This window comes from Centrocercus urophasianus, unplaced genomic scaffold (assembly GCF_019232065.1).
Source record: "Centrocercus urophasianus isolate 14NV4802_14NV808 unplaced genomic scaffold, USGS_Curo_1.0 seq_17, whole genome shotgun sequence".
NCBI lineage: Eukaryota > Metazoa > Chordata > Aves > Galliformes > Phasianidae > Centrocercus > Centrocercus urophasianus.
The window spans coordinates 18338194-18354031 of record NW_024884722.1 but is presented as its reverse complement, the minus strand read 5'-3'; the positions used below and the strand labels follow the sequence as shown (position 1 = coordinate 18354031).

The window sequence follows — 15838 nt, the reverse complement described above, 5'->3', positions numbered from 1 at the left end:
AGTGAGCACACATCAGCAAATTCCATTCAGTTTAACATCTGGGATGTCGTATGTTAGTCCACTGTTGGAGTCAAGTCACCTAAACCTTGGTAGAGAAAGGTAATCCTGGCGTGTGGGAGATTTCAGAACATAGAAATCTGGTTTTGCTCAGATTTGGAGCCTGCTCTGGGCCCGCCTGCCTAGCGGGTGAGCCCTGCAAGGCAGGCTCCCTGCTTCTAGAGAGCTGCCAGGCAGCTTTACTGCAGTGTTGTGAAAATTGAATTGCTTTTACAGACTGTTTGGATTTCCACAAATTGACTTTCACTTATGGAAAATGCCCTGTTGGAAGATTTTCAGCCTATTCTATTAATATTGAAAGGGAAAGTATAAACTGAAAGAATAGGAAATGTTTTAACTGTGTGCTGAGCGAAAGCTTTGTGCAAGCATTTGGTTTCCTGACAGCGCTCCTGCACAGATTTCCTTGTGATACACACACATGGCAGCAGAAAATCTGGCCCCCTGACTTTCATGGGCTGTTGTGAAAATGTTTGTAAATGATTGGGAATTGGAGAAGGAGAATTGATTTAGCCTAGCCCGACTCCTTGCTACATTTTTACTCCGCCTCTATGACCTTAAACTGCGCTCGACTTCCTGGAGAATTAATGCTTGACTGAGGAAAAATCGAGCGAATACCTCATTACTGGGTGTGTTTACAGCATACCTTAATATAATGGCTAGCTCTTTGTTAGGCAAACAACGAGTGGTTTGGAGAATGGGTCAGTAATGACTTTGCATTTGGCTTTGCCTTGTGTTGACCAAGATAGAAGTTCAGCAAGAGCAAGCTTGAACAGTGTCAGGCAAAAGGGATTCTTCAAATGGAGCTAAAAATGGAGCAGCAGAGGAGGGGGAGTGAGATCTGAGAGGTGCTGATCACTCCTCCGAGATGTCAGAGGCAGGCAGAGCAGGTATTGCTCATCCCAAAGTGGGCTATGGGGAAACAGGTGCAGAATGGCAGAAGGCGCTGGGTTGTCCCACACCATGACGTGGTGGCTACCCAGCAGCACTCTCATTTCTAAGGTGTCTGGGGACACCAGATGCGTTATGGATCACTGGGGATCAGTGAGATCAATATCAGACGGAGTCCCGCTGGCAATGAACCGCAGCGGGATGGCAGGTGGGGGCTCAGAGGCTGGCTTGTGCTGGGAGGGGTTGCATTCATGCTCAGTGCCTTCTGTCATGTGGTGTGATGCTGACCAGCAATTGTGGTGTTGTTTACATGGTGCCTGAAGGGTGCAAGGTGTGGCAAACATAACATCCTGGAGAGCTCAAGGGAATCTGCTGGAGGGAGAGGAGTGCTGAGGGAATGAGAGAGAGGGGGGAGGAAAAACAAGCCAGAAGCCACCAAAATGACATAAAAAAAAAAAAAAAAAAAAAAAAAAAAAAGTTTTTATTTTTCATGTGCACAAAAGGAGAAAAGAATTGAATGGAACCGAAGCGATGAGGAAAAGCCAGGAGTGGCTGCAACAGCCTAGAATGGAAATTACCCTGCACCTGGCACTGGTCCTCTCCGTGTGCTCATGCCTTGCTCAGCCTAGAGAGCATCAGCAGAGCTGCATGCGGTTGGATCTGCTTTCAGTTCTGTAATTGCTGCTGTTCGTTCCCTCCTTCCTGCTTTGCAAGTTTGCCACTGTCTTGGACCCAGCCAAGGACACAACATGGTATGTGTGGGATCCTCTAGAAGCCCCCATTCTGTCAGATCCCAAAGGCAGCTATAATTCTCTTCTGAGAGGCCTGCTTTTCCATAGGGAAGAAAGGCTATTTTTTTTCAACAGTTGAGTAAATCAAAAAATTCCTTTAGGAAAATGTTGATGTACATATATTAATCTATACTCAAGAAGAGAAATAGGTGCAGGGTTTTTTAGTTTTCATTTTGAGGTTGGTTTGTCAGCCTCACGTTCATTTCTTCAGTTCTGGTTGTGTTCTGAATGTGACCCATCATTGCTGGTGGGTCACAGAGCATGCAGATGTGGCCCCATTTCCAGACAGCAGGGCTCGTTGCTGCTTTACCTCCCACCCCAGGTTTTAACAGATCTGCCCTGTGCAACCCTTCCAGCTTCTTGCCCCCACATCCCGCTGGGCCAAAAGGACATGAGAGCTTCAGAGAACAGGACTCAAAAGTGCTGCCCAGTTTTTAATAGCGTGGTCCCTGTTCCTCCCAGCGAAGTATGGCATTTGAGAACTCACAAGATTCCTCCCTCTCAAAACAAACAAACAAACAAAAAACAACAACAAACAAGCAAAACTGTTACAGAAGATGCAGTTGCACAGCATTTCTGCTTGGTCCATTAGATAAAGCAACCATAGCAGAAGAGCTAAGAAAGATGTGAAAGAAATGAAGGGAGAGCTAAAGAAGAACAAAGAAATGAAGAGCTATTTGTGAGAAAAATAAAAAGAGAGAAATGTAATGGAAATGTTCATAATTATTCAGAATAATACTTAGCACTGCAATAGAATTTTCTTTCCAGGATCTTAAAGGTGAGCTGGTGCTAATTAATTCAGCTGCACCGTACTTCTGTGGACTAGGAACTACTGTTATCCCCATTTTACAGAAGATTGGAGTTGAGGCATAGGGGAGAAATTGGACTTGACAAAGGTTCACTGGAGCCAGGTGGAGAACTGGGGAGTCTGAACTCCTGGATACCTACTCCCATACCAGTAATACTGATCTGGATAGAAAAGTGCCCTGGGAATGAAAAACACTAAAAGAAAGAGATAGAAGTGAATTAGAGTATGAGAGAGAAATGAGAGAAAGGGAAGAGACAGCAGAATGGAGGAGAGAGATCTGAGTCACAGACTTCACTGGTTTTGCATAGCAATTTCTTTCCTCCAGTATTTTTTTTTTTTTCTTTTCCTTTTTCCCTGTAAGACTTTTAAAATAATAATGAAAATGAATCCATTCATAACAAAGCAACTGTTGGCCATTTGGGAAAGGGGTCCTTCCAAGGTTTGGCTGTTCCCTCAGGTTCTGGATTTGTGCTGTGCTTTATTGAACACAGTGTTTTGTTTTCAGTGAGCACAACAAGACTTGCACAGTACAGACAGAGTGTTCCTTATCTACAGGATGAGACGAGGCTGTTTTAATAACTACCATGATGAAGATGGAGATGAACTTATATACAAGAGGAATTGCCTTCACATTACACACATTATCTTCCTACAAAGCAGCAATTGTTTTTGCAAATAACATAATATTAAATAATTGGTAAATTTTTGCGTTTCCTGCATAGTCCAGTCTAATGGAATCTATATGAATATTGATGGTTTTCTTCCGCGTAATATCACCACATAAATCCCTGTGTCAGCTACTAGACTTTAGCTATAATACTGCTTTACAATGCATCCACCGACTGTAAATCAAAACAATCAACACAAGAAACTCTTTGGCAAATGTAATTCAGTACATTCGCGTGGGGCTCTACAGATGGTGGTGGAAGAGGATTAGACTGCCCAGTCCTTTGCATAATTCTGCTTTGCTTTTGATTTTCCTGATCAAACTACTTGCACTTATGTACTTTCCAGACCAACCAGCGCCTGGTGGAAGTCCTTTTATTGGCGGAGTAGCATCAGTGGTGAATTTGTCCCTCTGAGGGTCAGATCAAGCCAGCCATGAGTGAGCCAACCAAATCCAGCTTTTATGACCTATATCGCGTCTCACGTTTGGCAAAACACCTTTATGAAAAAGAGCATTTCTGAGCTGCTAGCTTCAGTTGAGGTGGCCCCTGGACTGCAGGTTGCTAAACATGAGGTGTAACCATTTCCTTTCCTTGAGCCTCCTCAGGAAGTTCTAGTGGCCAGTACTGGGATGCATTGCCTTTGGCCCTGAGCACGGGTAGGGCAAGGGCTGTACTGATGGACTAAAAGGGAGACTATGGAACAGGGTCCAGCATCTGTCTGGTGTCTATGGAGGAAAACAAGGAGTGGTACATTTTTAGACATTACTCAGATTTTTGCTTCTCATGTAGAATAAAATGAGACAATGGGCCAAATTGTGGTCTCAGTGACAGTGAAACAACTCTTCTATTTGCAGCAGGTTACTCAGAGGCTAGGAGTGCAGAATAACACTTTAAATAATAGATCAGAAGTAACCTCTTTGACTTTATTCTGTACAGGAACCGATTGTAGCTCTTCATGTTCTATGTAAACACCCCCCTCCCCCCCATACCCTTTTCATTTGGGCATTCCGTTAAAGAAGACACAGACCTATAATCAGCTAGAGCCATGCAAGGGCTACAAGTGTTAGGTGATAGGGGCCTTCGGGATCAACACAGCTGTTTAGTGATGGTGACTTTCATACACACAAGTTGAACTTGAAAACAGAAGGCTGAGTCCACAGCCACATCTCTGGCTGGGAACTTTGGATTTCATACACAATGTTGGCTATATGGACTATATCATTTGCTTTTATGCCCTTTGGAGTTTTGATTCTCAATCCTGTCTTTGTCCATGGACAGTAGCCCATTCATTTTATCAGAAACCTCTCTAAAACAGCAAGGATCTGCTTTGGCAGACTTGATGCCCTGGGGACAGGCTATAGCTGCCTTCATGTTTTCTTTGAGTGTTTTTTAAGAAGTGTCAGTGCAAGGAACAGTTTATGAGTTTGCTGACAATACAGGAGTAATAAGCATTTCTATTGACAGTTAGCCTTTTGCAGAACAGTGTTTGCTAGTCACTTGGGAGCCAAAAAGAGCAGAAAAAATCCCTAGAGAATCATCAGGTGAGCATTTGGGATAAGGGGTAAATATTAGGGTGCACAATATAGGGTTGGATGTGAAAAGATGAGGGTGCATATTGGGACTGGCTGGAAGAATGTGGGCATATGGATTTGAATGTAAGCCCATAAATTATCAGGCATATGAGCAGATGGACTGGAAATTGAAGAGGGGCCCATGTTGCAAGGCTGCAGTGGTTAGGAAATTAGGTGTTGGATACAGATAATGAGGCAGTTGTCACCAGGCTACAGGGATCTGGAGAATGGGTGCTGGACATATGTAAAACTGGGAAAGTTGGGATGTGGGTGAACGGACGTAGGCATGGGTACGGGGATTGGGGTTAAAGGAGAGGAGCCTAAGGGCTAGGGAACCAAGCAACAATCCCAGCCAATCCTGAATTTGTCCATCTCAGTCTCAGCTGTCCGAAGGGCAATCAGATGGGCCCACGTGAAGCCCCACACTTTCCTTTCCACCACAAAGCGCAGTTAGAGTGCAGCTGGGCTTGTTTTCTTTGTTTGCCAACCAGTGACATGGAAAACATTTGTTGACTCAGAGAGCTTTTTGTCGACTGATGTGTTTGGTAACTTTGTCAGATGTGACTTGTCCACACGGCTCCCCAGAGACGGGATTTGGGAAAGGGGAGGAGGAGGAGGCGACAGGGGTGGAGCTGGCATCCAATCCTCTCCAATACCACCATCCCATTGTAGTGCAAAACAGAAAGGAAACAAAACCCGAGAGTGAAAGAGGAGCGTCAAGCGTCAGAGGAACTGGTCTGCCATTCGGGTGGCGGGGAGGGGTGAGACTTGAAGTTTTATTTTTGTAGGGTTTTTTAATTATTATTCTGTTTTTGTTGTTGTTGTTTTTGTTTGCTTGGGTTTTTTAGAAAATTGGGGATTTGTTCTTTTTTTTTTTTTTTTTTTTTTTTCCTTTTTACAGACCTTCATGACAAAGCATAAAAACACAGTTATATTTATATATCTATTTATATATTTCTTCATTTCGTCGGTCGGTTTGTAATTGTTGCTCCATCCTCCTGTCTGAGCTGATTGTGTGTCACAGAAGTTGTGGGTGTGAGTGAGGTTCTGCCCAGCTCTGGCCTCGAGGGCACCGCGCAGGGCGCAGCCAGCGCCAGGAGCCATGCCGGGGGGTGGGATGAGGTGCGTGGGGAGTAACAGAAAGTCACTTGGTCCTTCTCGCGTTTGCCAGGTAGGCAGGGCTTAGTGCCACCGTCTCTGCTCTAGCCAGGCTGTTCCTTCTGTCCTGGGAAACAGGGCGACGGTCACCGGTTACGCATTCTGAAGAGTTCACCACAGAGGAGCGTATCTTTGGGGATCAGTGTTTAGTGAGCAGCTGTCTCCCTGCTTCCCCCTGCCCATACCGCTCCCCGGAGAATGGGGTCCCGCAAGGCAATGGCTGCCAGTTCCCCTCAAGTCTTGGGAGCGCAGGAGGTCGAGCTGTGCCGAGGTGCTGTTGAGGGCTCCTGAGGTGCCTCAGGGTGCGGGGGGATGCGGGGAGAACGGGGTTCTCAGTCTGGTATGGCGAGCGCTCGGAGCGGTGGAGAGGGAGGTGATGCGGGGGGGCACGGCGAGGCTCTCTTCACCTTCCCAGGGGCGGAGGGATGGGTCAGACAGGTACAATATGGAGGCCTAAGCTGTCACCCTGCAGTTTCATGTGGTTTCCATGGTAGCTAGTGGCGGTCATAGGCAGCGGCAGCAGTGGGAGGTGCGGAGCCCCGGGATGTGGCACTATAATAATAAGGGGAACCTGAAAGTTAACACAGGAGAAGAATGGACTGGTTGAAAGGACAAACAGTAAAAAAAAATAAATAAAAAATAAAACAAAGAAAAAAAACAAAGGAGAACTAAAAACAAAAGAAAAGGAAACGAGGAAAAGGAAAGGGAGCAAAAGAACGAACACTGGGGACTTGGCTGTGTCAGTCAGTGGTGGCTGGCCAATGCCATGCTGCAGAGAAGAGAGGTTACAAGGCCCCTGGGTGTGAAGACCCTCTGTGGGAAGGTGCTCTTGGCCCTGCTGGCCATCACTGCTGAGAAGGAAGCATCAAGCACTGAATAGAAATACCCCACGCTTGTGCTGGGGGCACCAGGGAGGTGCTCAGCACATGCTGAGTGTGTCTGCTAAGGTATGGTGGGCCGGTTTTAAAGGCAAGAGAGGAAAGGGAACAAAATTACTTTGTTTAATACTTGGGATTTTCGTCAGATGAGAAGCCCTCTAGACAGTTATTGAATGCATGTTAAATAGTGATCGATTATTAAGATTGCATTTACTGAGGTTTAACGGCACTGGAGTAAAATGTGCATCTATTATCCAGTTGTTAAACCTCCGTAAAAACGTAGTTAATAATCACAGCTGATTTATTTTACGTATAATAAATATCTTCCTGTTTTCTTGCAAAGAGTTGTTGTGTTAGAAGATATGATGAGAAATTTTTTCCCCTCTGCAGAAAAAACCTGACTTTTTCTGGTCGTATTAGAGTCTCTACAGATAGATATATTCCTGCAAGGAAACTCTACTGGCCATTAAAGATGCGGTGCTGAAGGCTATCTCCCATTCTAGGCAGTGTTCTACTCGGTCTTATAAGAACTCCCACTGGAATTCCAGGTCTCCAGAAAAAGCCTCTGGGGTTAGTTTGGGAGAGGAGTAAAAGCTCGTCTGGGTTTTTGATTGGACCTTGAATAGATGCTAATTGCAGCCGGAGAGAGTAGCGGAACTTGAATTTAGCTTCTGATCTGGTCTGGGTTAAACTGTGGATGCAGCCCGAGAAGACAGAGCTGAGCTGGAATTCTGAACGATCTCATGGAAGAATTGGCTTCAGAACGGATGCATGAGATCTATATACTCATCTGGACTGGAGAGTGAGGAAAAAGGCCCTTCGTCTGGTCAAAGACTTGAAAGCTCTTTCCAGAAACAAACAAACAGAGAAAAGAAAACAAAGAGACAAACAGAAGGAGCGCGAAGCTGGGGGTGCGGTGGCAAAGAGGTACTCACTTAGTAATGCAGGGTTGCTGAACCGCCAGGCCTCATTGTAGGTTGTGTACTGAGGGTGGCTGTAGGGGTTCCCTGAGAACTCGCTCCCTGCAAGAAATCAAGGAAGTTGTGAAATACGGCGAAGGAAGTAGATGTATGTTTGCTGCTTCATCTAGCCCATGCTCGTGTTGAATCCATATGCCATCAGGAAAACTAGTGTATGTCGCTTCCTTGCTCAGCTGGGGCTGTGCCCTTCAGCTCACCATAGGTTTTGTGCACTCTGTGTGCAGTGCTGCTTATCTGTACAATTAAACATCAAGAGATTGACCTTGGAATGAAGAAATTAGTTTAAAACAATATATTTCAAAAGTACAAATAATAAACAAACTGGTTTATTTTTCTTTGCCTTCTGATTTCTGATTCTCAGGTTGTAGTATGATTGGATATGCAAGCTTTTTCTATGTCTATCAGCTTTCTTTTAAATAGAATCAGTGTCAAGAAATGGCACGGGAGCTTTAAGGTACGCAACTAAACTCCTCAGAGCCAGCAGTGCTGTTGCTGTCAGTATGTATGGCTAAGTTTTGTCTTTGGGCTACTGAGGGTACAGAAGCATATTGTTTGAGCTTGTTATTGGTGCTGTGCTGAGAGCAGGGTAGGATTAAATAGAAAACAAAATAGAAAACATATGAATCACTCTTTCTTTCTTGTTCTTTGATGATGTTAGTCATAAAAGTGATTCAGAAGCCCACACTTATGATTAATCAGTGAGTTACAGAGAAAACTTTCTGTATTCCAGTTCCGGAAAAGAAATTTCCAATGGTTGTTACGTTAGGTGCTGTCTTGAGTCTGGAAGACGAGCTGGGCTATGGATCTCTCTTCACATTTGGCAAATAAGGCCCAAAGCACACCAGTTGTGAACTTTGTGATCTAATAAGACTCTGAACCAAGATTTGAATGTTGTCATCTTAAACATTGTATTGTTTTATAGATGTCTGTGCAGGGCTATGGGAATTATGTTTGGGAACTGAGTAGGTATGGTATTGCTTTCAAAGTAAATACATCTCGCAAAACTTAAAGCAAAAAAAGTCATTATCTGACTCAATTTGATGCAGTACCAATGCGCAATGGGTGACATCTGAAAGGCATTATGTGCTCAAAAGGCAATGAGTGAACAGCATGACATAGCTTCTGGTCTGCTCCAAAGGGTGTGTGGAGAACAAAGAAGTGTTGGGAGAGCAGCTGGGGTCCCTGCTAGGTGCCATGGAATAGGAAAAGGAGGCAGTGCAAGATGCGCTGGATGCCTGTGTTGCAATTACTGAAGAAATGTCAATTAATTACACTGTAATCTCTGCAAATCTCCCTTCACAGGAGAGTTAAAGCAAAAACCTGTATTCTCACATGGCAGAAGTGAAGTCTGTTGAAGCTGGTGTATTTGCAGTGATTTAAACTCGAGGAGAATCTGTCTGGCTGGGTCCTTTAAAGGTGCTCAGAACAATAACCAAAGCAGCATGTGTGTTTCAAAGCCAATTACCATCCAAAGGTCCTTTACAGTAGTTTTTAGTTTCAGCATACAAATGTATTTCATATGACAGACCTTAAACGTTGTTTTAGTGACAATAATTCAGCATGTTTCCATATCTAGAAACGTTCTGCACTGAAAATCCCAATGGGTAGCTGGGAAGGAATAGGTGAAGCCCATTGTGATGACTAAGATGCCCTGGAGTAGGACACAAAGGCAAAAAGCAACGCGCAGTCCAGGTTTACCTCTCCCACTAATGACCTGTGGGGTATAGTTGGATGAATTCGACCCCCCAGGAAGCAAAAAAACCAACGCAGACGGGAATTACTGCTTTGAAATGCCTCACAAAGAGTTAACCTCTCTACATCGAGAAGTTCTGATGTTTCAGGGCTTCTGTCTCACTTTCTTCCCAGTTGTCATCCTAAACTGTTTATAGCAATTCCTAAAGCCCGGGTTAAGTAGAGGAGAAAGAGCCCTGGCTATGGAGAACCAGGGAGGAGAGAGGGCAGCCACTGGAAACAGTGTTTATTGACGAGGAGTGAAAGCATGCATGCAGCAGGATAATGAGCTTTTGAGCTCAACTGTGACCAAGAGGAACTGAGCTATCGCCTCCCCTGATCACTAATGAAACAAGTGTAATTTCCTCATCAACATTGGATTCTGTTTAACGACTCCCTGCCGTTGCCATCACCAGCCCTCTGCAGGCTCTGCGCTGCTCTATGAAAACTGCAGTTCCTTTCAGAGAATGCTCACTTCACCAAAACTGTTTGCAGAATCTTGATGGCCTTTCTGGGAAAGTGGAAGAAGTGAGCCGGGGATCAGAGTGCTCTGTTACCTTTGCAGGAAGCACTTCTCAGATGCACGGATTTCATCCTTCTCTGAGTGACTAACACTGCTTTTTCAGGTATGCATGCAGGGACTGCTTGTTTCCATCCATGTCCATCCAATAACCTGAAACTGTGGGCAACTGCAAATGCAGGACGTGTATTTTGCCACATCATGTGGGTTGACCTCCAAGATACTGGCATGCATGACTGACCGTGTTGCATGGATGTACAGCTAATGGAGACAAGCTCTTCTCTAGACCACGTGAGGAGAACTCCAGTGAAGGGCTGTCATGGGTAGAACAGAAAGCTATGGTTGGCACTGGTCAGTCTTTTCAGTAACTGCTTTCCGCTGGAAAATGCTGTCTCATCGAAATGGAAATGTTTTGCATGAGCTTGTCAACTCAGGGGAGTTTTGGAAGGAAAAGTTCAGAAATGATTGCAAATTAAAACAAAGGATTATGTTTCAACTTTCTTGTTTTGTTTCATTCTGCTTTTCTCATCTCATTTAATTTCCTTTCATCTCTTCTATTATTTTAATATGTCCTGACATCTAGAACATGTTGTCATTATTGAAATGTTTCATCCTGATGTTTGCAAATTGAACAATTTCAAGATTCTGACTCCTCATTCCAATGCAAGATGAAAACAAATGTCAAAAAAATCAGAATTTTGAATGAGTTGGAAATTTTGCTTTCTATCCAGGTTCTGCTTTTAGCTTAGAGCCTTTATTTAGGGAAAATAGAGCTTCTTTCTCACGTCCGCTTATAGCTGGACAATGATGCTGGTTTTCCTGTCACCTTGCTCTGTATTTCTGGCACACCCAAAGCACGGGCTCCTGGTCCTTTTGGCCCACAGGCACATAGCAAACCACTGGTGAGGTGCTGCTTTGTTTTCCCTTTGCAGCATGGACGCTTAGCAGCAAGCACAGCGGATCGATCTCATGAGGCCCATATTCTGTGCAGTCTGCACTCTGGGAACCTTTACTAACAGTATTTCTTGGTATCTGTATTTAAATCTTGGTACGTTCAGACTTCTAATACAGAAACTATGAGGCATGAAGTGAGCCTAGCGGGTGGTGTGTTCAGAACAAATAAGGGAGGTAGTTTTCACACAACACTCAGTTAAGCTACAGAACTTTTTGCCATAGGCTGCTACAGACATTAAAGGCTTATATTGGTTCAGGAGGCACTGCTTGAGATTATGGAAGGGCATTTTGTCCAGAGTGTTTAGTATTAAACAGGAAGATACTAACTGCCTTAGAAAGTGCATGAGCTGCAACTCATTGGAGGCAGAGAGATCTTTCCAGAAAGTGCTGATACTGGCTTGCTTTACTCTTGCACTCTTCCCAAGATTCACTTTTGGCCTCTGATAGAGAGCACTGGCTGGAGAGTCCTGCGGCGTGACCCATTAGAGCTGATCTTATGTTCCTCCCCAGGAAGCCACTTCATCTCCAGCTTGTTGGCTTCCGTCACATAAGAAGACAGGAACAGAAGGGCTGCCAAGCTGGGGCTGCCCAGCGGGGCCTGACCAGCACAGCCAGGACTCGGTGCTATGTAGAAAGATGCAGTAACTAATGCAGGATGCCCAAGCAGGCCACAGGAAGACCTTCCATGACTGAATCTGGGCATCAGTTTTAGTGTAAAGATGTCTGTTAGACATGGATGATAATCTCTTTGGAGTATACGTAACTCAACTTTCTCCTTCATCATTCTATTCCTAGTTTTTTGGGTTTTTTAATTTCAGTATCTGTGTGTTTTTGGAGTCACTCTTGTCTTACGCTAATTAGCCTCTGCAACAAATCTCCTGTTCTTGGATAAATGATCCCTGTGATTAGCAGTCTCAAAATCTTTGTCCCAGTTTAGGAGTCAGTATCACCCCTATATTGAGGGTGTTAAAATTACATAGCAGACACTGAACATGAGATCTTGTGTATTAAAAGTTGAGAAGAGCCTGTGGTTTAGAAATAAGTATTCAAAGAGTCATCTGTTTTAGTGCTACCAATCACTTCTGTATGGCATGACCTATGAACTATAACTGACATGTATGTTGTAAACTGAATCTGATTACTGTTACAGAGTGCTTTTTAAAATTGATTTATATCATCATAGTGCTCCTCTGATTCTGGAGCCAAGTGGAGTTGAAACCATCTCTCTGAAAAACTGTAGAAGGGGATGCCCTGGGTTTTGCAAACACTGCAGCACCCCAACAATTCAGCAGGCATCTATACTGAGGGACTGAAGGCAGGTTACAGACGGTACCCATTTGCTATCTTTGCCTGATCCGGTAGTCGCAGCATAGTCCAAGAGTTTTTTTTATATGTCTTGGGATCGTATGCAGTAGTGGGCATCTTGCTAGCTGTGGAATGTGACCATAGTATTAACTGTACTTTGTGATATATAAGCAGTGATTGGTTGTTTAAAGGTGTTAAGGCTGACCTACAAACATCCCCTATTGGTGATATTTTCACTGATTAACTGTGCTCTGCAGCATGTGCTTGTTTAGTTGGCTGTTTCAAGGTTTGGATGAGGGTTAGACTAGACTCACAAACTGTGGAAATCATTTTGCAATGATCTAAAAGCTTTCTTTTATCAACTTTCTGCTGCTGCACTTCGCAGTTGCTGTCTGAGTCATTCCTCTGGTAGCAGAGGTTGCAGAACAGTTTCTACCCGCTCATTAGCTATTGCAGCTCCCATAAGCAGAAATCAGTGGCAGATGAAGTCCTGAGCTACTGCGGCTGAGAAATGAAAATCCTTGCCTCTTCATTTATCTGCTTGGGCTAGCTGTCATCTGAGAACTGGGGAGTAGAGACTGTGGGAATAACCTTCTCCATTTTTCAAGGGTAAATGATCCCCTGAGCTCCCCATACCCTGGGCAGTATTACTCAAGACATTTGCCAAAAGAATGTGTTTCTTCCAAGGATTTGAGTGGCAAAGGAACAGTTTGCCTTGCAGTGTAGGATTAGGTAGATACTTTCTTGAGCTGGAGGCGTTGTCATATAAACGGAGAGTGGGTAAGTTGTTGGCTGTTGAAAGTGAATAGTTAGTTTCTCCTGAAATGCTGTTAATCATTGCTGAGCTCTTAGCTAGTCCAGGCTGTGGACAGTAGGTCTCCAAAAATTTAAATTACCGTTGATGGTTTGCAGTTTGAAGGCCTGCCTTTAGATAGACGTAAGTTGTTACCCTAAGTTAGTGAACAGCTGAATATCCCGAGCAGTACATAATAACCTGCACGGATCATTGAAAAATAATTACATTAGTTAATGAATACTAAGGTTAATTAATTACCAATTAATTGGTACAGGTTATAGATAGCTAGTTGCCCATAGCAGCAGTGAATCAGTTACCAGGGGACAGACATACAATGCAAAATGGGTGGTGAGCTACTTTGGTTATAGGCACCTGACATATTCTTTGTGAAAAGAATAGACTTCAGTGGCAGCAAAGCAATAACAAAGCCAACTGTGAAAGCTGTTACGCTGCTGGTATACTGTTCAAACACACGTGCACCATTATTGAATTCTGGACTTACCAGGAACCATTCCTGCCAGAGTTGAGGTTGGGTAGCTGCCTTGTCCAGTTGGGGGAACATGGGGTGGGTAGCCAGGCAAGGTGGTGCTTGCCATATCACGACCTGAAAAAGGAAAGAATCGGAACAGGGGATCAGAAGGGATAGGATCATCCAATATTGATTTGATATCGCTTTTTACCCCACCACCATTTGACTAGCAGTCTGTTGGGCAAGAGCTGTGTGGCCTGCGGCACATAGATGCTGACCTTCCTCTGAAAATTTTGGGGAAAGACTGTGGCACTTTTGGTCTCAGGTTATAAGGATGAATGTTAAAACTTTGCACTGTGAGGCTCAAAAGAATTTGTTTACACTGTCAATTTTTTTTTAGCCCATTAGAAATGTTGGATCTGTTTTAGCTAAATCAAAACGGCCCTAAGCTTCACAAAGAATGGCAGTACACTAATGGCCAGACTAGCTGAGGTCCCTTCTATAAGCAGTCGATGCCATTCCAAAAATGTGGTGATGTTGCCTAAGGGCATGGTCGATGTGTAAGGCACTAGAAAGTGATCCAAGTGTTTTCTGCATCTGTCTCTGTTCCCACTTCTTGCTGTTCACCTGCTGATACTTTTAGGCAAGTCACTTCACCTGTCTGTGCTTCTTTTTATGCTGCAAACTCTTTGGTGCAAGGGCACATTCCCAGTACATTTGCACAGTGCCTATCGTGAGATCAGTGCTTGCTGGACACCTTCCAGGTGCTGGTGTGATATATAAGAATGGAATTGTGCAAATTAATTTCAGTCTCACTTCATTTTATCACAGATCCAAGTTTTTGTTAGTAGTTCTCCAAGTCTTGGTATCTTGTCTCCACCAATGATGTAGAAAGGCGTGTGGGCCAAGTGGATGATGGTAGTTTATTTTTCATCTCATAGGAAGTGCAGCTGGAGGCTTCTTGGTTGATGCCAGAGGCATTTCCTCATTTGGACTGGTTAGCCAGAAAATGGGCCAGCCAGAAGGGCATTTTGCTGTTAGTGCTTATTGCATTTAAATGAACTGAAATCATCTCAAAAGCTGCTGGGAGTTTCAAGCCAAAACCAAACCAAACCAAACCAAAAAAAAAAAAAAAAAAAGAAAGGCTAAATGAATGAAGATAATCTTTCCCCTGCAGCTGCTGGGAGATTTACAGCTCAACATCCAGCGCTGTCTACTGAGATCTCAGCCTGTTCTGCCATCCAAAGCCTTTCGTGTTCCTTATGTTCCTTAGGTGAGCTGTAGCTCACCAAGAAGTTTGTGCCAATTGTTGCTCCTTTCTGAAGGGATACTTATACTTAGAGAGCTGGAGTCTGATTTGCCTTTGGAAGTGTGACAGTTTAAGGAAGTCCCCCTGACACCAGTGGAATCACTGGAGTTGTGCTGTGATGTGTGATGGGAAGAATAAGAATTGCTTTAGCTTGACTAAGGCAGAACAGTAACTGATAAGCAGGCCCTGGAACAAGCATGGATGTTGTCAGGGGTGTCAGAAATAAGTAACAGTTACATGGCAGAGCGAAAACATGGAAAATCAACATGGAGAATGACCCCCGGGGGAGGAAATTTCTCCAGAATTAGGTGGGCTAAAGCAGTGTCATTGCTTTTGTAGATCTTGACTAAAGGCTGCTGAGCTGATTTGCTCAAGAAAAAAGAAAAGTAAGTTCTTTCTCCCTCAAGAGATTCCTGAGCCACAGCTGACGTTCCCAGCTCACTTTGAGATAATGGCCACAGAACTGCTAGGCAGAGACCGAGCCGCTTTCCAGCCGCTCCCCAGTATTGATAAAAATAAATATATATGGCTTTGAGGATTTATATCCTACACTCTTCTACTCTTCTCAACCACCGGCGTTGCTTTAGTGATGTGCAGATGCACATTAAGCTGTATGACTAATGCCTACTAGATGTAGTTCTTTTTTTCTCACATTCTTTTAAGGGAAGAAATTTTTGTGCTTCAAATTCATGTATTTTTGGTTTTCTATATTCACTAGTCTGAGATGTAACGGCAGGTGATGAGTGAGAAAACAGTGTCACTGAAAAGTTAGAGAGAACATTATGTAGTAACAGGCATAATTAATTCACTTTGACACTTCCATTCAAGTGGGAATACGTACACACTCACTCTGCTACCTGATCTGCACGCATATGCCCCTGTGTTTTTATTCAGATGTGAGCTTACAGAGGCTGATTTTCAAAATGCAGTGTGGAAGATTTGCTGGGAAGTGATC

At 44.0% G+C, this 15838-nt stretch overlaps 1 protein-coding gene across 3 annotated transcripts in view; it reads right to left on the bottom strand.

Annotated features, from left to right (window-relative positions):
- Positions 1-6371: 6371 nt before the first annotated feature.
- Positions 6372-15838, bottom strand: part of PAX2 (paired box 2) — a 77767-nt gene continuing 68300 nt past the window's right edge. The window contains exons 8-10 of one of the 3 annotated variants that reach the window (XM_042817772.1): positions 13608-13709; positions 7755-7841; positions 6372-6493 (exon numbers count right to left, since the gene is read on the bottom strand). In XM_042817772.1, coding sequence (XP_042673706.1) covers positions 6372-6493; positions 7755-7841; positions 13608-13709 — 311 coding nt within the window. Of the gene's footprint in view, positions 6513-7754; positions 7842-13607; positions 13710-15838 lie in introns of all 3 variants that reach the window. The other 2 variants (XM_042817773.1, XM_042817771.1) reach the window with 2 other exon arrangements.